The sequence below is a fragment of the Falco rusticolus genome, chromosome 8 (genome assembly GCF_015220075.1).
Source record: "Falco rusticolus isolate bFalRus1 chromosome 8, bFalRus1.pri, whole genome shotgun sequence".
Taxonomy (NCBI): domain Eukaryota; kingdom Metazoa; phylum Chordata; class Aves; order Falconiformes; family Falconidae; genus Falco; species Falco rusticolus.
The window spans coordinates 44,935,290-44,956,077 of record NC_051194.1 but is presented as its reverse complement, the minus strand read 5'-3'; the positions used below and the strand labels follow the sequence as shown (position 1 = coordinate 44,956,077).

General features: G+C 40.6%; 1 protein-coding gene across 4 annotated transcripts in view; it reads right to left on the bottom strand.

Annotated features, from left to right (window-relative positions):
* The window catches only part of METAP1D (methionyl aminopeptidase type 1D, mitochondrial), a 49,523-nt gene extending 28,735 nt beyond the window's left edge, over positions 1-20,788 (bottom strand). The window contains exons 1-2 of one of the 4 annotated variants that reach the window (XM_037398096.1): positions 20,543-20,639; positions 16,949-17,003 (exon numbers count right to left, since the gene is read on the bottom strand). In XM_037398096.1, the coding sequence (XP_037253993.1) occupies positions 16,949-16,991 (43 nt within the window). In that variant the 5' untranslated portion in view covers positions 16,992-17,003; positions 20,543-20,639. Of the gene's footprint in view, positions 1-16,948; positions 17,004-20,542 lie in introns of those variants that run through there. The other 3 variants (XM_037398097.1, XM_037398098.1, XM_037398099.1) reach the window with 3 other exon arrangements.

The window sequence follows — 20,788 nt, the reverse complement described above, 5'->3', positions numbered from 1 at the left end:
ATCACATTCTATCTATCTTTAGGTTTTTTAAAAGATCACAGAAATTACTTTCGCTTGAAAGATTGGTTACTGTATTAATTATTTTCATTTTGCAGGGGAGTAACAACTGTTGGAACAAGTTATTCAGTTTAAAAAATAGCAGTTGTTTCAGATTAAAATAATAAACTCTTCAAATAGTCCTTACACACATGCACAATACCCAATCTTGTTTATATGCACCCACCCACAGCTTCAACATTCATTGAATCCTACCGGGATAAAATCTTTTCAGGTGCTCTGTGCAACAACTGTTTTTCAACTGGCATGTTTATTTCTGATATACATGCCTGGTACATTATTAAATGTTGAAAATAAATCCTACTTTAACCTCTTAAATTTCCAACTGAAATGGAAAAAATACGTCTGGATCACCACGAAAAAATGTTTTCCACAGAAACCCTTTCAGTGGGTGAGCAAGGCTGCTGAAAGAAGAGTAACCTTTGCATAGAATATTTAGGAGTGCTTCTGAAAATTGTATCAGGATTTTCTGTGTAGCTTGAGATACAGAAAGAGAATGGGTGGTCAGGAGTCTTTTACCACACAAAATATAAGACTCACTGCAATAATAATTTTCAATATACCTGCAGCTGAATTTCTATGGATACAAGATGATTTCTGAATTGTAAACCAGTCTTATCTCAAAATTAAAACAAAAAGTGTACACTGCTAGCAATTTTGGGATGAATATCTCAGTAAAATAAGATTACATTCCTACTAATTTGGTAAAAATGACAGTTAGCAGTGTTTCTTGCCTTGTATTAAATGTTAATTACTTTTGTTGTCCTGTTTTCACATGAAAACACAAGTTACATTAGGACAGTGAGCGCGTACTGAGAAAACAGCTATATGTCCTTCACTAGAGTGAAGAGTGTAAGGTTAGGGAATTGCATCCTATAACCCGGAGTTCAAGATATAATGAGCAGAGCAGAGAGGTGTAAGGGTTTACAGCTGTTTCTACTAAACTGCTGTGGTGATGGTGGAAATATGCTCCCCCCCACCAGAAGATGCTCTGCACAGGGAAGATGTTCCAATCAAGAGCTTGCTGCAGATACCTTGTAGGATCCTAATTAAAACACTTATTTTTAAACCTGTCAGTCATTAGTAGGTGCTATTAATGTGTAACTTGGAAGCTTATTCATAAATATGTGACATTTGGGTCACTGAATGAATTATAATGATAGGATTATGGATCAAATTTGGAAGAGTACAGTATAATGTTTGGAAGCTGGTTTACATTTTTTTTTAAATACCTTTAACTTATCTCCTTGCTTAACATTTACAAAGACCTCTTTCTTATCATAAAAGTCCCTGTTTATCAAACAGTGATACAGGAAGAAGTTGTTTACATTTTCAGAAGTACCAACATACATCACTTATGACAAAAAAACCAAGCACTCCATAAGAAATGCTCAATCACTGTCAATCATATGCACTAAAACATACATAAACCAAAGCATATGGTGTGAGCTATATTAAATTCAAACCGAACACAGAATTACAACTATAACAAACAAAAAACAAATAATTACAAGTGACTCATAGGTCTATTTACACATCTCACCAAACTGCTGGAAAGGTAGGTAACCATAGAAACCTGACAGCCTAAATCCAGTACTTTAAAATTTTTATTTAGTTTAAAATACTGAAAACAATGTTTCTATTTGACAAAACCCATATTTTTAAAGGCTTCAGCTTTTGTTTTTCTACTTAAATAAATGCTTAAAATTAGTTCACCTCTCAGTTACTGATAATTTGCCTTTTAGATTTGATTTTATCCAAGTAAAGATTACCGCTTACTCTTTGTAATATAAAATGTTAATACATTTTAATACCGCAAATTAGTATTTCTAAAATTTCTTTAATGACTGAAATTAAATAATTATATGAAACAAACACTCCTGCACTTACTATTAAATGTTTTGTCTACAGACTTTTCTAAGCTGTACGCTAGCATAAAAAAAAAAATAAAAATTACTCAAATTAACTGTTAAAGCTGAAATGCTAATAGCCTTTTCAACTTATAGTTCTTTTTCACTGACAATTACAATTTGCATGGCTTAAAATTTAATACTATGATTAGTACTAATGTCCTATATTTTACTTCATAATATAAATGAGTAAAATATTATTTTTGTAGTTCACTGGCTCTTAGGCTGTAATGTTCAGTGTGTATTTCATTATGCAGATGAGCAATGGATGTCGTCTAACATGATTTAAATGGGTCAACAGTATTTTCCTATTCACATTAATCATCCAGACAGCCACAAAAAAAAAAAAAAAGAAAAAAAAAAAAGAAAAAAAAAGAAAAAAAAAAAAAAAAAAAGAAAGCCTTGGAAACTAACCTAGGTAATCTCTTTTTATCACCGACTCTTCCCACTAGTCAAACAGCAGCAAACGTGCTACAGGAGATGGGAGCCTCACAAAGCGGGGAGCCAAGGCTGGGCGCTGCTCCTCTTGCTGGTGCACAGCTCCTGTCGCAGCTGGTGCCGGCAGCGGGCAGTGCTCCCCGGGCTGCCTGCGGCCCTGTGCCAAGAATGATTCTCTGCCCGCGAAGTTCAATGGGAGCTGTGTGTTGACAAACTGAGCAAATTTGAATCGGCAAAATTCATTCTTGGCACAGGGACATGCGACTGTGCTGAACGCAAAGGCGTGCTGCCCGCTGACGTGATGCTGGCAGCCGGGCTGTCCTTGAGTACATACACATGTCAGAAAACTCCCACTAAAGTCAAAGGACACAGGATCAGGCCATTTATTGCCGACTGTTTATAAAACACATCAAAATTAAGAGCTCTATTCTCAAGCCACATAACCATCATCTACAGCCCATTTCATGTATGGCATATTGCAAACAAAACGGTCATTTATAAGTAACATAGCACTTCTCTGGAAAGGGAAGCTGTTCTAACAAATGCTAAAGGGAAAGAACGTAAGTACAAAACAGGCAGAAAGCAACAGGATGATCAGGTACCAAATGTTCAAACTAATTTAGTCAATAAATATATTATTAGGATTAAAAAAAAAAAAAGCAGCAATCAATTGCCTCAAACACAAAAGTACTGTCGTGCCACAAACTCTCCATAAAGGCAGAGATGACATGTTCGACTATATTACAGTGTAACAGGACTTGCAGAGCTTGCCTGGGAAACCCCACGCTGTTCATATGCCAGGCCAGATCCTGCTGGACAACACAGGGGAGGTCCGAACCACTTGGGGACGAGATGTACAGGCTGTGAGGCACTGGACGGGCAGGCGGTAGGACTCCTTACCTCCTCGCTTATCACTGCTGGACACCCAGCAATGGATGGTTAAGCTTTACCAGTGATTGCTCTCTGCATCCATCCTTACTTAGACACACTGATACCAGCACAGCCATCAATATTTCAGTTTATTTTCTAGTAACAAACTCTTGAAACTGGTTTTGGTTACCATTGAAAGTAGCTGTTATTTGCTAAATAGGTGTCAGTGATACAGCACACACAACATCTCCAGAAGCTATACTGGCCACTCATTTGCCAACACAGTCAAAAATTACTGATTTTGAAATACAAAACCCAATAATACAGTTTGAGCATTGGCCATTGGACTTCTCTGACAGCTTTTACCATGCTTCCTCTTCCCATCCACAGGTGTAAATGAAGAGGCGTAGGAACTGAGCTTCTGCTTTTAAAGTAAGATAATCAACATATGGCAAAGCAGGAGGTTTCAACTATTCAGACCTCACAAGACGTCATTTGGCAAGTATTTCACCAGTACCTAATAAACAGGTGGGTACAGCAGGCACCTTAACTGGATGCAGTAATTGTTCAGTACAAAGAGCTAAGGCATCAGTGGGCACTGACCTGGTGGCTGATTTACGGTAAATTAAACAATAACCACCACTACGATGACTAACGTTCAGTCTTTGCCATGACTTTTTCTAGGTGTTGGGAACATGGAAGAGAGGTCGGCTTATTTCATTCAACCCACGTGCAGGTCAGTATCTGGCTCACTTGTTCCCCCTGTGCCCTGGCCCATGTAATACGCATCAGGAAGAGTTAAGACAACTGACATTCAACATTTTTGGGTTTCTAAAGCCCATCGTTGGGACTGGCTCCAGCCCTGCCCATCTGGCCCTTTGCTTTCCAATGAGAAAACACAACATTTAGATCCCAAGACCTAGCTGTGAGCCCTAAGCGGTAAAGAAGGACCTTTGGGCTTCTCCACTGCCTCATACTCCATGGTCAACACCCCAGCTACTGCTATGGGAGATTTCCTGGAAGAACTGCAAGCATTCATCTCAGTAAATCACAAATTACAGAAGCTGCTTAATTCCTAAAGAGAGGATTATGCAGCCCAGTTGCACTTATAGCAGTGCCTCTCACCTCTAAATCTTGACCTTGCTCCCAGTCACTTCTCCTGATGCGCACTTTACAGGTATCAGTCACCCACGTAACACCTCCCCATCTTGTACGGTGCTGCAAAGATGGGTACCACATTGCCCATGACAGCCACTTCCCACACAGGTTGACTTAAAAAAAATAATAGAATATTTCTAAACTATTTTCATCAGGTGTTCACTCACTTTGTACAGTTTATTGGACTACTACACCACCTGATTTTCTTAGAGTAAGCAAAGGGTCTTTGCAAGAAATTAGGTCTCCAACTCCTTTTTCTAGACTGAAAAGGGTTTACATAGCTCTTTTCTGCAGAGATAGTAAATCTATGAGAAGCAATAAATGTTTTGATTTCCACAAGATGAAGATAATCTACCTTGTCAGCTAAATATGATAGGCATTTCTTCACAGCAGGCTTTGCTACCTTTTCTGCAAAGCTGGGCAGTAATCCATGGAATTCTCCAGGGGGACATCCCACTTGACCAATTAATAATTTGCAAACTCAACTCAGACCTTTTAGATTGCCTTGCATGATTTGTCAAACATCTACCTCAACTCTCTTTTTTTGTTGTTTTTGTTACAGGTTTGTGGTTTAAATATACAGATTTGCAATAGTATTGCACACTGGAGAGACAGACTGGTGTGGGCAGCAACCTGAGGCCATGGCTGGATCTCGCAGTTGCTCTGACAGGAGCCAGCTGCTTGCAAGTGAGGAAACGTTTCAACCAGAACACAGCTCCCAAGTACTTATTTATTTGGTGCTCTGGTTAGAGAGAAAGAGGTCCACAGAACTGACACAAGAGACAAAATTTATAAAGATATTAACTGCATAAGAAGAAAAGTTTTTGCAAAGGCTTCCCATTCAATTTCATACCAAAAAAAAAAAAAAAGGTGGCTTTACTTCTCAATAAAATTTAACATGACTAGAAGACAAGGGTGCATAGCTAGCTGCCTTGTGTCACACAAGACACAGGCATATATTGCATTCATTATGGGGAGGACTGAAAAAACAAATAAAAACCAGGCTAGTAGTAAAGCCATGCATGTCGCAAGAAGTACACATTGGTGCTATTAAGAAAAGCCAGTGACCCTGGCAGCCCCTGGTAAATCTGATGATAGTGCAGACCCATCCTGACAGTGCTTCACTAAACCTGCAGATCTGCATGGGGAAACACTGAGGTCTCAATTTTACTGGCGATTTCAGCTGCAATGGCACTATTTTTCTAATGAAAAAATCAGGTCAGTGGAGTTTTTCATTAAACCTCTATCCAGATGTGATGCACGATGTAATACAAACTGTTCTGAGAATTATAAAATAGAGGCTTTTATACTCTTGCTGTCCAGCTCAACTCTGGAGCGAGTGCTGGTGCTCCCACAACTTTCTGCAGAAGCCCAGCCACAGAAACAGGCACCTTTCGCATTTGACTGTGTATCTTTGGTCTGTCTCTTGGAAGACTTTGATCCAACACCTGGATAAATTCTGGGTGAGAAACTTTGGTGCTAAAATATATGAAAGTGCGATTACAGAAGTCATGTGCATTGATAAAATCATGGCTGAGACACGTACAGGAGAAGGTCTCTCCTTCAGACTCTAAAGCAATCCCCAAATCAGCAAATCCAGTCAACTACGTGCTAAGAATCCTGCTCTAATTTTAATCATTGTAAACATGAAGTCCATTTCAATCCACCTATATGGCCTACTGTAAAGTGATGTGACTGTGAATTTGAGTTTTATGACCCTGGCCACAACTTTATAAAAGTCTGGGCTCCTGATTCGCATTCACTGAGCAAACAGCTCCAGCAAAGTTGAACCTGATGTGGCTGCTCCCCCTGCAATGGCACGGTCGGCAGAAGCAATGTGCTTGAGTCTCCGCCGTGCCTGCTCATGGTGCAGTGGTTGGTAGTCCATCACCACCACCTGCTGCACCAGAGGGGATAGGAGAAAACCAGTGGCTTTACCCCAGCCACTCAGCAGACTATTTTCAGCTGGTTGAACTGCCACCTGCCAACCTCCCACCGACCTGTTTGCAACGTCCAGCTGGCTCCCACAGCTGGGGATACTGTTGCAACAAAAGCTGCTGAAGTTTGTCTACCAGCTACCTTACTCTATACCTGAATTTGTGAAACAGTTTTTGCTAAAGATTTATTTGGACAAAACAGACCCCAAAGGAACAAAAGCAAGACTGACTTTATCAACACTGTTTTAGAAACAGCCGCTTCTCCTGCAGTCTTTGGGTTGCTCTGCCATTAAAGTTTTGGCAGAGAACATGCATTAGTTAAGGAGAGTACTCTACAACCCAAAACTCTTAGACAATGTAACAACGCCACTCAAAAAGAAACCTTGGGACAGAGCTGTATAATTCTTGCTGGTACAACTCGATCTTTTCAAGGAAGCAATTTACATCTTCCCAGAAGTGAATTCTTCCCGTGACCTGAGCTTCTGCTGAATTAGTGGGGTGTGCCAGAGCAAGCAACCCAGACAAGTCCCACGACTTTATTTCTTCAAGGAACACCCATTTCCTTTAATTCTCTGTCATAAGCCACATGTATGTTAATAACAATCAGTGCAGAACGACCAGCAATAGGTCAGAGAGGTGAGACCTGCCTAGTCCCCTCACATGTTAGTTCAGAAAGCACATGGCACAAGCCTCATTACCACATACCACCTCATCCACCATGCAAGGGAGCGACATGCAAAGGACCACAAACCACTGCGGGCAACACCTCATCTCGGTGTCCAACCAGGACGTCTTTGCAGGATGCCTGTCCGCTTTGTCCAGTGGAGAGGGACCTCACATCAACAGCTCCAGATGAGTTCACAAACACGTTTGAGAGCTACGAACCCAAGCAGCATACAGGCAGGTCTGCGGTGACCACACCAACTATTACATAAAGCATTTTTATGTAATAAAACCATTTTTACAACTTGTGGAAGGAGGTTAGGAGCTCATTATTGCTTTTTTCCAACTCCATCTTCACCTGTGTCTATCATAAAATCCGAGGCTGAACTGCCGGAATTTATGTGAAAAACGAACAATTTCTTTGACATATTCCTTCAATGTTTTGCCAAATCTGTTGACTTTCATAATTTAAAAAATATATAAGGCAGGACCTAATTTCAGTTTATGTATAACTAAACATGGAACAGATAATCTGAGAAGTGTACATGTTCCTTTAGGTAACATCTGATATGTCATAAGTATTAATGTATAAATTTAGATCATGTTCATTACTGCAATAGTCCTTCACGGTTCAAAATAAGCTTGATCTAAAATTGAAACACAGCTTTAAACAGGTATTTTAACCATAAATACCTGAAAGTAAACATCTTTAAAATGGTAAGTTGGAGACTTTATACAGCTGGTTAGAGTGCCTGTTTATCATCTAAATTCGAAACAGAACAGCGCGACTTTCAAAAACACTCATGAAAGTTTTCTCAGTCTGCACACTACAAAGTATGCCTGCCAAAAGACCTCTGAGGAGCTCTGAAGAGGCCTTTATTCCCGTTTCTAAGGCTTCCATGCAGCAGGGCAGTCTGTTAAACATTTGGTTTCCAACATTTTCCTCTTTGTTCAGAAATTAAGTAAAGGGAAAGACATCTACTGATTTGGAAAGGACCACGACTCTAAAAGGAGAGCTCCACAGGGTATAAGTCATTTAATGAAATAAACAAACGAACTTTCCATATTTTGTTTCTATGTCATAAAACATTTCCAGATTGCTGTTCACTAAAATAATGTATTTAATATGAACTATCTTAAAGGAATTAAGAAAAAATAATAACTCTAAATTCCCTTGCCCAGGAACATCTGTAGTAACTACCTCTGAGGAACAGCCAAGTTATCATACGGATAAAGCCCTCTGCCAATTAACAGTTCAATTTGTAAATATTACCTTAAATGATTTCTCCTAGATCCTTTCAAAAACATAGCAAGATAATCCAATAACTAAGACAAAAGAATCTTGACACTTCTATCATACTAAGCATAGCTTATATATTTATATATATATGTAAATATATTAAAAATATAAATATTTTTTATATATATATATACACACTGTATTTTTCCGACTGAATTTCATCCAATAAACTGCAAGACCTTACTCTGTGGTATATGAATTTTCATGCCTACTCTCTCCTACAATTAAAACATGACATGCTCTGGTTATGTGACACACCTTATAAAGTGGACTGCACTCAGGTAATCTATTTAAGATGGGGCATTTGTTTCCTTGACATCTCTAACCCAATGTAGTAAACTAAGATTGAGGCCAAAGCGAGTATTTTATCATCCAAGCTGGACAGACTATATGGTGCTGATACATAATAAACAAATGCAGTTGTTTTCAACCTGTGATATGAGGAAACCTGGGAATTTGATGGCCCCATCCAAAGACTGTGAAAATAATATTTTTTTTTAGAAAACAAGTTCATTATCAATTTGTTTCAGCTCCCTACATGGGAGTCCACACTGCCACTGGAGGACGCTTAGAAAAACCCATGCTCGAAAAGCTTGAAGATCACTGAACCAACAGGTCACAGGCAGGGAGGTCTCCTCTCAAGCACAGGGCAGCACTGTTCCCTCCGTGGATGTTTCTGCCTGTCTGACAGTGGATCGCTCGGCTGTTTATCGGAGCGGCGCCATGGGGAAGGACACTGTGCCGTGCAGTGCTGGCTGGCAGCTGGTGCCCAGGGCTGGGCTCGCCAGGGCAGGAGCGCAGGGGGACGCTTGGGCACAGGGATGACTGAAGTGAGGGATGGGGAGATGAAGGGCTGAAGAAACCTGGGCAACATGGCAAGAGCCGCTCACAGAAGCGGCACAAAGAACAGGAGCTTTGGTGAAAACTGCAGAGATGGACAGAAAGGTTCAGGGAGAGAAAAGTTACGGAAGTTCACACCGAAGCGTAAGAAGGGACAGTAGAAGCATTTGGCAAAACAGAAGAAGGCAGAAGACCTGGGAATTTGGCAAACAAACCCCAACACGTATAAAGAGGGTAAGAAATGACCAATTGAGAAGAAGCCCTGATTCTAACAACCACCTGATTTTCAAGTTTTGAAACAGTTCATTTCAAAACATTTTTCTAGAGTCTGTTCTCACTCTAGATAACACCAAAGACCAGTGGTGTCATCTGAACTGCTGAATACAAAATATGAGTGACTTTTCCTAAAAGAAAACTAGAACTTTACTTCATACAGTGCCTTTCATACTTACTGTGTAACAAACTGCTTTAAATACTGGCAGGCAAACAGCCATTATGCACTCAAGAGCTCATACATAATAATACTTAGCATTTTTATAGTGCTTTTCATCTTCAAAGTGCTTTACAAACAACTCATTAATCTCAACCAACGCACCTGCAAGGTAGATAAATATCTGCATTGTAGGTGGAGAAAGACACAGAAAGTTCAATGGCTTATCCAAGGCCACACACCCCACTAGCCCCAAACTCCCTAGCTCCTGGCTCCTAGCCCCATGAAGGACCTGAGATCACGCCATCTCTTCAGCCACAGAGCCGTAGGGAGAACTCTCGCTGCGAGAAGGGCAGTGGCAGACCAGCAGGAGAGCCTCCCGTTTCAGAAGCAGGTGAGTTCCCAAGCACTGCTAGCCAGCCCCTTCCCCTCTCCCTTACTTATTTTGCAAACCGCTGCACAGCCTCTAGAGCAGGAGATTCCTACAATTCGGACAACAGAAACCTGAAGCCTGTGGCTTCAGAGTACCGCCACAATGCAAGAAAACAACTTCAGCTTCATGCCTCAGGCTTCCTCTATGAAAAACTTGGAATGAATTTTATCTAGCAAGAACAGTAACTCACTCCCCTGCTGGTGACTGGAAGAAAAATCATCTTAATATGATTCTACTGTATGATTGCACTTTTACCTTTTTGAGGTTTAAAAAGATCTGATATGATTTATTTTTCCATGCCTTTTTTTAAAACAACCCTCAGAAATACCAGGAATGTCAAACCTGGAGCAGACAACAAGCCTGGAAGATGTGAACAATACAATACCTGTACTGTGCTACAGCAGACCTTATATTCTCTTCCACAGAGAAAAAGAATAATGAATTTTTAGTAAAGACATCTTTATTTCAGATGTTTATTAGTCACTAGACTTAAATAAGTAAATTTTTCTCTGTTCAGCCTTCACATCCGTGAACCCAGAGCTTTACAAGTTCTCCAGCTACTTCAGTTCCTTGCAGGGTAAACAGCTCATATTTAGAAAAATAAGTAAGTCAGACAAACTGTTACAGTAACAGAAAAACAAACAATAGCTGAAGGCAAATTTCCCCACACTTTTCCTTAAGAGATTAAGGAAAAGTCTCTCTACAAGTAATGGTATAACACGCCAGTTAGGTAAACACGAGCAGTAAAAGATAAATGAACAGCAGCAAAAATGTATGGAGCTGAAAGAGTAGTAGGTTCTGCCTGCTTGTCCAGTCGATCTGGACATAAAAGCAGCTTTTAGTTACTCTTCCCCATCTGAACTTTTTAAATTTACAGAAGAAAAAAACCTACCAAGGTCATACAATCCAATACAACATGAAAAAAACAGTTCTTGATCATTAAGCACAAACTACATGTTCCCCACATGTAGAAAAATTTTAAGATAATTATTTCATTGCTTTAAAGTGGGCTTGTGTCTGACTGCCAGCTCCATGCTTTTTAAAAAAACTATGTCAAATTTACAACTCCTGATGAAAATAAAGGCATATGAGAGCAAACTAAAAATAAAACATACAGGAAATGCAATTAAATTTAATTACATTGAACACTAACATTCACTCTGCAATCATTAAAAAATTCTAAAAACATTTTCTAAATAAAAAATCCACTATGATAATATTCTGCAGCTAAAATAATATATGATGTCTATATAATGCAGCTTTTCCAACAGAATGAAACGGATTAAAGAGAAATATGCAAGAACAAAATTAAAATACAAATTGTATCCACTAAACTCTGGAAGCATAAAAATGATGGTGTAGTAAAAAACCCAGCAACACAGAAACAATAGTGCTGCAACATTTTTCGTTAATTTGTTTAGTAACTTGTCACTTTATTTGTAAGCAATTAATCAAGGGATGTCAGAGTAACTTCTGTCACTGCCTGTGCTCCTGCTCTTCACTGCTCCTGTTTTCAGTCTGGGTTTAAAAGAATCTTTTCTCCTAATTATCAACAAACTAATACCTGGTTTTACCGGTGGTGAGGTATGCTACCCATCAGTACAAGGCAATACTATGTAAAAACAACAAAGAAAACGAAAAAAGCAGGAGGCAAGGCCTGAACACAGTTTTCTTTCAATTCCCTTGGAAATTGTGGTACTACAGGTCTTGGATTCCAGGGAAGAGGGGATCATGTTCATCAGTTACAGCAGCTCCTCTGGGCCTAAGTCCAGGTAGACTGCTTGTCTAAACTTGATGAAATATTGGCGCCATCAGGTAACAGCAGTGGTCAGGGAGACTCCAGAAATGTGTAACTGAAAACTAAAAAATGAAATTAAAACACTGCTGTAGCCAAACAGCCTCTTTCTAAAGGATGAAATAACTGTAAGGCAGAGAATACACAGTGTACAGATTGCTCCTTGTACATGTTCTCTAGCTTTTTCACATACGTATATGAAAGACGAGGCACACAAGTGTATTTTAACAAACACTGATTTAAAATGGAAATACTTTGGAAAGAAACCACTGTGACAAACATACACAGCTTCAACAGGCACAATATAAAAAAAACCCAACCAACAATTGCCCTGTAATCCATTCCCCCTCCCACTTCATTACTTCAAAATATTTTCAAATTAAATTTTAATGCTCATAAATATTGCTAGATCAACAGTAGTGTGATGTGGTGTTTAGAAGCACTGCAAGCTACCCAGGGTTGGCACATCATCATGTCAAACTGTCAAAGAGAAGAAGAGGCAGCAACTCTGTCTCACCAGATGTGCATTTCCAAGTACTTTAGGAATGTGCTTGGGAGCAGGGGAGAAGGAAGGAGGAATGAGAGAAAAAAAAAAAGAAAAGAAAATTACACAATCCTGAATTAAGAAGATCATTGTGACTAGGGGTCCTACAGGTGGTTTTAGCAGAGAAAAGGCCTTTTACAGACTGCATATGTGATCAAACATTACTTCGAAATCATAGTTTGCGGTAGACCAGTAGGACTGTCACTGAAGAATGCTCAAAAGCTCCTAAGCTTTCAATTCAGTTTTCTCATGATTCGCAACTGTCACCGCCAGATCATGTCTAGTCTAGTATGTCTGAATATCATGGAAAGGAAAACCAGCTTAGATTTCATGACACAGACCTCTGCTACAGCTTTAGCACCTGAAGAGCTTCAAAACCAGTAGTAGGTCTGCAAGGTGGCTTTGACAGAAACTCAGGTCTCTTCAGAATAAAAACCAAAAATACCATGACACTACAGAAGTATTTTTTGGTAGCCTCAATCTTACATGCAAACTCTACCTATACATAGAAAACCATGCAAGAAATGAGGGGAAGCATGCCAGACCAGCTCAGTTCAGTTTCCCCTGCACAGCTAGAGAACATCCACAACACAGAATTCCCAGCACTTACAGACATGTGGTATGGTTTTTTATGTACTTGTTCAATTCAGCTTCAGGTCTAGGTAGGGTAATTCAGTGCAAAAGCTTGAGTAAAAAGAATACATTATCTAAATCTAGAAAGCTACTTCACGCATGTCCACTGTTAAACCGTGCATTAGGCTGGCAGCTTAAGAGCAGCAGGCATTAGGGCAGCCTCAGGCCCCGTTTCATCCTACTGATGCCACACTGCCACAAGATCCTCCACAAATTACTCCCTCAGCACTGCAGTTTCTCCATCCATCAGCTAGTGCTCACCATTTCAGCCCCTTTTGTCTGCCATAGCTACCTGTGCTACAAGCTCTTGGAGGCAAAAAAAATGTTACACTATGTGTTCACAGGGCATCTGATCCTGTGATTTTGGACAATGGAGTTATTTGCTCTAAAATACAATATAACTCACAATCTGAAGTCCAGAATTTCTTTAGGGATAACTCAGTCCTTCATTCTTTCTCTTCAAATGCTACATATTACAAAACAAGCTTAGCAACCACCAGACAGCTGTGATACACTCTACCACTCTTCCAGATGTTTTAAATAACAGAACATGCAAGGACCAAGAAGGCAGGGACCTCACGTGTAGTTTGATCCTGTACATAGGCTTGGCAGGGTCATCTTCTGGTGCAGATTTTAAGAGCCTGTATTTTTTTTTTTTTCTTTAATTTAATCCCTAGGGATTGTGGTGTCCTTTGTTTCATTGATTTGCTGTATGAATACAGAGGATGTTAAATCAGTCATTGGGTTCTTTGCAGGGCAACACTAAGATCTGCGTATTGGTTAACACTGCATTTGTGAGATTGAAGAGACCTACCCCTTCAGGAAGAGACAAAGTTTGTCCAAAGCCAGCACTGAACTGCATACCTGGAATTAAAATCACAGGTGTGACTTTCTGTTTCAGACTTTCCACCCTATTACACTGTATTACATTGAGCCTTTGTTTCTATACCTGAAGCCAGGTAAGGAAATGACAGATGAGGACAACAGCCTCTGGCAGGCAATACAAAGTTGTGCATGCAAACAGGGAGTGCTCCTTGCACACGGACATCCCCACGTCTAACTCTGAAGACTGAGTGAGCATGATAAAACCCACTTTGGAAACACAGCAGCAAGCAAAGTCCCTGTGATGGGGCATCCCAGTTTCTTGGTAGAGGCTTTCCCAGAGCTTTCTGGTATTTTTCCTTCAGAGTCAGTAGCCTACGCATGCAGCTGGACACAGCCCTTAACAGAGAATCACCACACCAAGCTGGTAAGCTGCTGCAGATGGTTGGAAAAGTTTCAGAGTTCTGCGATGGGAATGGAAAGAGGAAGCAGCTCGTTTCTGCTTAGGGAAAGGTCCAGGTCATCTTTAAGGAAAACTTTGCAGAATGAAAAATGACACATGTAAAATACATTTCCAAAGAAGTTCAGTTTTGCTTGAAGGCTTACAGCTAGGCCTACCTCATGTAACTTGTGGTATCTAAAAACCTACCTGTCCAACATATTTACCACAGACTAAGTCCTGGCAGATAAAGGACACTGCCTGGACCTGGCCACCCAAGATACAAGGCACGCAAAGCAGAGAAAGCATCAGAAAAAGGCTGAAACTAAGTACTCTTGTCAAGAATTTTGTCTCTACTTGGATTTTAGTTGTAACTGCGATGGTGACTCTCCAGCACCAGGTTCTACAAAGAAGGCAAGACTTTTCAGGTGCTGGAACAAATGGCTGCATTAGCAGGCGTGAGTCAGTAAAGCTGGTGATGTGGCAGAAAATGTTGAGTTTCAGCAGCTAGCCAGTAATTAAAAACACTCAGATAATGCGTAATGTCACTTACACAGATCACTTACATGTAAGTGCACGTGAAAACGCTGCTGCTTTATAAGCCACCTTCCCTCCTGCCTCAAACCGGACCAGGGAGCTGCCAGCCGAACACAGCCTCCCCTGCAGCGCCTGGTTTTCAGGCAGATCAACAAGTTGATCCAATTCACGCCATGGCTGGACATCTGCTGGTGACTTCCCTTCACTTAAAGGCACTCTTAGCTAATGCTGATTAAGAAACCTAAGCTCACGGTGAAAGCACACCCTACAAATCCACCCACAGCCAGCAGTGATAGATCTTGTCAGAACAAAGGCGCTGTGTGCTGCCAACAATACATTACCTCTCAACTGAAAGAGGAGAACAATTAAACACTTTATTGAAAGGGGAATATTTTTCCTCTTGTGCCTCAAACCATAAAAGTGCATGTCTCCCCCAGAGTTACTCATTGCTGCACTGTTGAAATGGGAATAATTCCTCATCTGCCTGATTCTTTTCAAGACAGGGATGAAACTACCTTAGGATCATTTGAAAAACGTTAAAAGTGTACTAAAATCAAATGGTTTGAACTTCCACCATGCATCATTTGCAGCTGATAAGGCTAATGTTAAATTCTGGAGACATGAGTCTGTCTACAAATTAATGGAAAATGTGAATTAATATTGTTCTTCCAGCTAATTGCCCAGCTCATATATTGCACAGTGCAGCCAAGCATCATCTGATCTCAAAAACGCTCTTGCAAAAATTTTCAATCACTTTCTCTCATTTGCCAAAAAACCTCAGAATTACAGGACAATCAGTCTGTAATATCAGGAAATCTTTAGTCAAGTCTCCCCAAAACTGTTATCTGTATATGCTATGGTTAATTTTTTTTTAAAATGTCAGCTTTTGAATGTTACCATAAATAAGGATTAATTTTTTGAGTTGTACATTTCTAAGTTTCTTTTTAATGGTGACGAAGACACGGATGAAGAGATACTTTTAACATATGAATATTAATAGTGCAAGAAGATTTTTACGGTTCATTCTTAACAGGCGAATAATCTTATCTATGTTGAGGTTTATGGTTAAATACACTTATCAAAGGACAAGCTACAACAACTTTTAACAAATAAATGTAACTCTTATTCCAAAACACATCAGAAAGATGGAAACAGATTGATTCAGTAGCATATAGCAGTTCAAGAATCTGGCATGCATGCTTTGATCTCAGCAAAAAAGAAAACTACCTTGTTTTGAGCCCTTCTTTCACTTCCTCTTAAAAATACCGAAAACTCTGCATTTCATGAGGCTATGAGCATTATCAAAGGCTGCAGACTAACAAAACACAAGATACGGACCATGTGTATCAGAAATACTGCTTAGTAAAAAACTCAGTGAAGTTTTTATGGATAACTCAAGAGAAAGAAGTCTTGTATTAAACAGTCATTAATGTTCCATCTCCTGACCCAAATTCACTCAATTTCTTAAGCTGGCTTGAATGTTTTATGTCAACTCCAGTTCCAATGCAGGAGTGAAAAACCCCAGGTTCCCATTTGGACAGAATGCCCAAACTGGCTAAATATTGATAAGGATAAAGACTGACTACAAATTAAGGTTAAGGTAATGGAAATTACATGTCCCTAAAATACAGTCCAGTACCTTAATTTTCACAGGGGTGTCCCCTGCTTCCATGAGGACCAGTAGGCACCCTCAGCCGCATTCATGAAACAAAGCTGGGCACAGGTGTTTGATCAATTCTGGATAGCATACTAGTAAAAGGAATATAAAATGAAAGGAAACTAAGCACACTGTGGGAAAGATGCCTCAACTCAGTTGTGTTACCGATTCTGCTAACTATTCAGAAGGACGCTAGATTCTCTGTGGCAGGCTGTGTGGGTGAGGTGGTGACATGCCAGCAATTCCAGGTTCCTGCCTACAGAAGTAAGTTAGTGACAGCAACAAGGTATCAGAAAAGGCTGAAAAAAAGATTGCCAGGGAGTGGAGACAGTCCTCTCCCCTTGCAGGTGGTGGAATAGGCAATGGTTTTGGATAGATATGACTCAGTAAAGTAACTGATTTGATCTTGACCACGTTTTTGGAAATCAAAAAGCCATGGAAATGGAGATTTGAAGATATTTACAGCAGGCACTTTATTTACCCACCTCCCAGCTGGAGACTCCACAGCACACTTCTGTACACTAACATGCAGAGTTCAACCTATAATGATAATTTAAAAGTTGACTATCAGTTTTACCATCTTAAATGGCAAAGCCATGTCTGACCACAAAGAAAAACACTATGTAAATTTATATATATATATATATATATATGCACTGTAACTGAACAATGTAAACCAAATCACTTCATATTGCTTCACTCATTTGTTATACCTTCTTCAATTAGTCCACTTCTCTGCAGGGTTTGAACTAATATTTCTAACTTCTGTAATGCTTCTGAATAGTTTGATGATTTTCATATAAATACCCTGCTGGAGAAGAGTTTATTATTCCCCTGAAATACTCAATCTTGCCTAGACTAACTATGAAGTACAGACAATACTCAACCACGCATTACTGAGAAGACCTGTGAACCAAACTTGTGATTTATACAGCCCAAATAAGAATGCTCTGTAACAGCAAATAAAAAAAAAAAGAAAAAAAGACAAAAAAGACAAAAAGACTGGTTTCTAATGAGACTCAGCACTTCTAGGCAAACTTGTTTGAGGCTTTGAAGCTGTACTGCAAAAAAATAGAATTCCTGCTTTTTTAGAGGAAGGTTTAAAAACACATTTATGGATCTCCTCTTCATTTTACTACTGAGGGGAAAAGAGTACTGTTCAGAAAAAAATCTGAAACCAGTAATTTCTAAAGGGCTTTGCAGAAGAAAAGTATCTCACAACATCTCACACACTGTGGTCTTGGAGACAGCTACACCTTCTATCTGAAAGCAGTTTCCAGGTTTATCGGTACCTGTTTAGAAGCCTGCATACGAATTCCCAGTTCCACAAGGGGCTTAACTAGCCAGTGTACAAGCAGAAAGCCTGAGAACAGACTACGTATCTAAGAGATGTATCATACGCTGTCAGTCTACAGTGACTTAACTTTAAGAGTCTGGCCAATAATACATCACATAGATTATTATAGAATACTTATTCATTGTTAGAGATAGGGAAGCAAGATCAGAAATCAGTTGTATCAGTAACTCATTTTACAAGGGATGTCTTCTCACCAATTATTTTTGTGTGGCTCAAAGCCTTGAAACTTCATTACAAGAAAGCAGGGGCTTCTACTCTACAGTAATTTACTTGCCTAAAATGAATAAATCAATAGGACACTACTATGCCTTAAACCATCTGAGCTGAATTTGTAGACATGCAGTTCTTTGATGTCTTCTCCTTTATCTTATTACCAATGAAGTATCACAGATGCAATTATTGCAATAACTGAAAATGTCATAATATGTAATTAGACCATTTACAAGCCAATGAATCACCATATAATCCGTACTATTCCCAGGTACCAACCGTGACATGACACACCGAGTTGAAGTGCCCATGTTTGGGATGTTCCTTGGTTTTCTTTTACAAAACGGTAAACACAATTCACACTTCTATGCAATACCTGTAAAATTATTTTCAAATACTCTTCAAGTATTTGAAGACTGGTGGCAGCTAAAATGCAGTTCAAGACACTTCAAGGCTTCTCTGAAATGCCGTGTTTGAGCACACAAAATTTCACAAAGGTTTGTGCAAGCCACTCACACTCTTACAAAGTTGTGTACCTTCTCCTTAGGTTGACAGTGTTGCAATTCTGCCACTAGCAAGGCAGAGACTATTCAAACAAATTCCCAATATGCCTGCTGAAAAGGTACAAACTGTCTTTTTAACTTCCTACTATTTTTCATTCAACTTATTTTCTTTTTCAAATACAATAAACATTTTTTTAGGCTAGCCTAAGTCCTTCTGATAAGCGGAGGCAGTATTTAACCAGTATAAAAACTTCCCAGATCTTTGCTGTTCAAATGCACTTAACTAGAAACAGTTCCACAACAAAGAAAACTTTCCTTTCATGATTTATAAAAACATGACATCAGAAATATGAAAAAAATATCACAAAAGAGGCTACAAAAAAGTAATTTTTGCTCAATTTAGGTAGAACAGATTCCCTTAGGTGAACAAAATCTAATTTAAATTACTTCTGTCTTTCAGTATTTGCAAATTAAATTATACCCAACTGTCCAATTCAGGGAAAATTTGGTTTAGTTTAATCAGTCCTGTCTGAACTATGACAGTTTTGCTTTTTCAATTTCTAGAAAAGTATATCCACTAGGGGAAGCTGAACAAGGTTTGATGCCTAAAGGGAAGGTATGAAGGCTTAACAAATTTAAATGGCTTGGTTCTTTTAACTGGATGACAGCCGTTGGGTTTCTAGGTGTGTCTGGGGCTGGAGCTGGTGGCAGGGCATGGACACCCGACCAAACAATATCCAGAACAAAAAGGCTGCAGACGCAGAACTGCTGAAGCAAATAATGAACAGCTGTATGAAGCTGCATGCTAAATTTAAATTCATTTGAGATTCAAACCCAAAAGATAATTTTTTGTATGGTACCATATATCAAGAAATTTGATTCCCTTCCACACACTTCCACACATGTGAAAGAGCGAAGGTTTTGACAGCTGTTAGAAATAAAACAAATAGGAGACTCTGAAAGCCAAATGTTGCATCTCTTCCCAGAGTTCAGCTGATGCTCAGATTCTAAGAGTCTGGTCAAACTGAAATTTCCTTATAGATATGAACCTTCACCACTGAAAAAAAAAAAAAGTTATATGGCACTTCTGCCCTGCAAAATTCAGGATTAACTATGAAGAAGAGGCCTTTACATTTTCCAATGTTTTTCAAGACTATTGGGACAGAATGAAAAAGTACAGCGTAAGATCAGAATCAGTAACATAAGAAATGGGATTGAAACTTTGTTACACCAGCTGTAAAGCACTGCAATACCAGGCTTCAGCTGACAGTGGTGTTCAGTTTGATGTTTACATTAAAACTAATCTGGGATCACTCCATCCCCTATTACCACATGAAGTATTCAACAGCCTTAGAAAAAATATTATGGTACAAGTCTTTCATCAAGATCATTGTGAGGTATTTCCTTCCGTTCACACATTTGATTTTCACAACGGGAGCTAAAAAGAAACACAGAACGCTACAGCCCAGCGGGCTCACAGTGGTACCCAACAGGAGACTGCAAAGCACCGGGGAAGGAACGGGAGGTAAATAACACCGCGTCAGAAAGTTTGTTTTGTGCAAAACTTCCAGCAAAGTGCAACATCTCGTACAACTGCTCTTACGCATCAGTAAGTCAGTAAGACACACAGGAGCGAAGGTTACGGGGTAGGAAAGGGGCCCTCGGGCGGCCCTGGGAGCACGGGGGGTGCCGGCCCGGCAGCCTCCCGCACACTGCCTCCCCGGCACCGGCACCACTCCGCAGCTGCGCGGGCTGCTAGAAAACGCCGCGCACGCGTATGCCGGGCCACTGCTCCTGTCACACTCTGCACGGTAACAGCAGAAACTGTCGCAGCAAAACTCGAGCAGGTCACTCGCCCGTCGCGGGGCTGCCCGGCCCTGCCCCGGCCCGGCCCCACAGGCAGCAGCGGCGCCGGGCGGGAAGGGCGGCCGGAGGGCAAAGCGCCGCGCCGGGCCCGCGCCTCCCCCTCCCCCCCGCCCCTCCCCGCGGCGGCGGCGGCGCGCACTCACCTCCGCGCCGCAGCACGTTGACGGCGGCTCTGGGCGCCGCCATCTTGCCCGTGTGAGGCGGGGTCACGTGGCGTGCGCCGGGCCGGGAGCGGGGGGCAGCCCTGGCCGCCTGGCGCCGGGCGGCTGCTGGGGGCAGCGGGGCGGCCGGGGCCGCCTGAGAGGGAGGCGGGTCCCGGCAGGTGAGCGCCGCCCGCTCCTTCCCTCAGCGGGGGCGTCGTCCGAGTGCTGCCGCCGCCGTGCAGACCT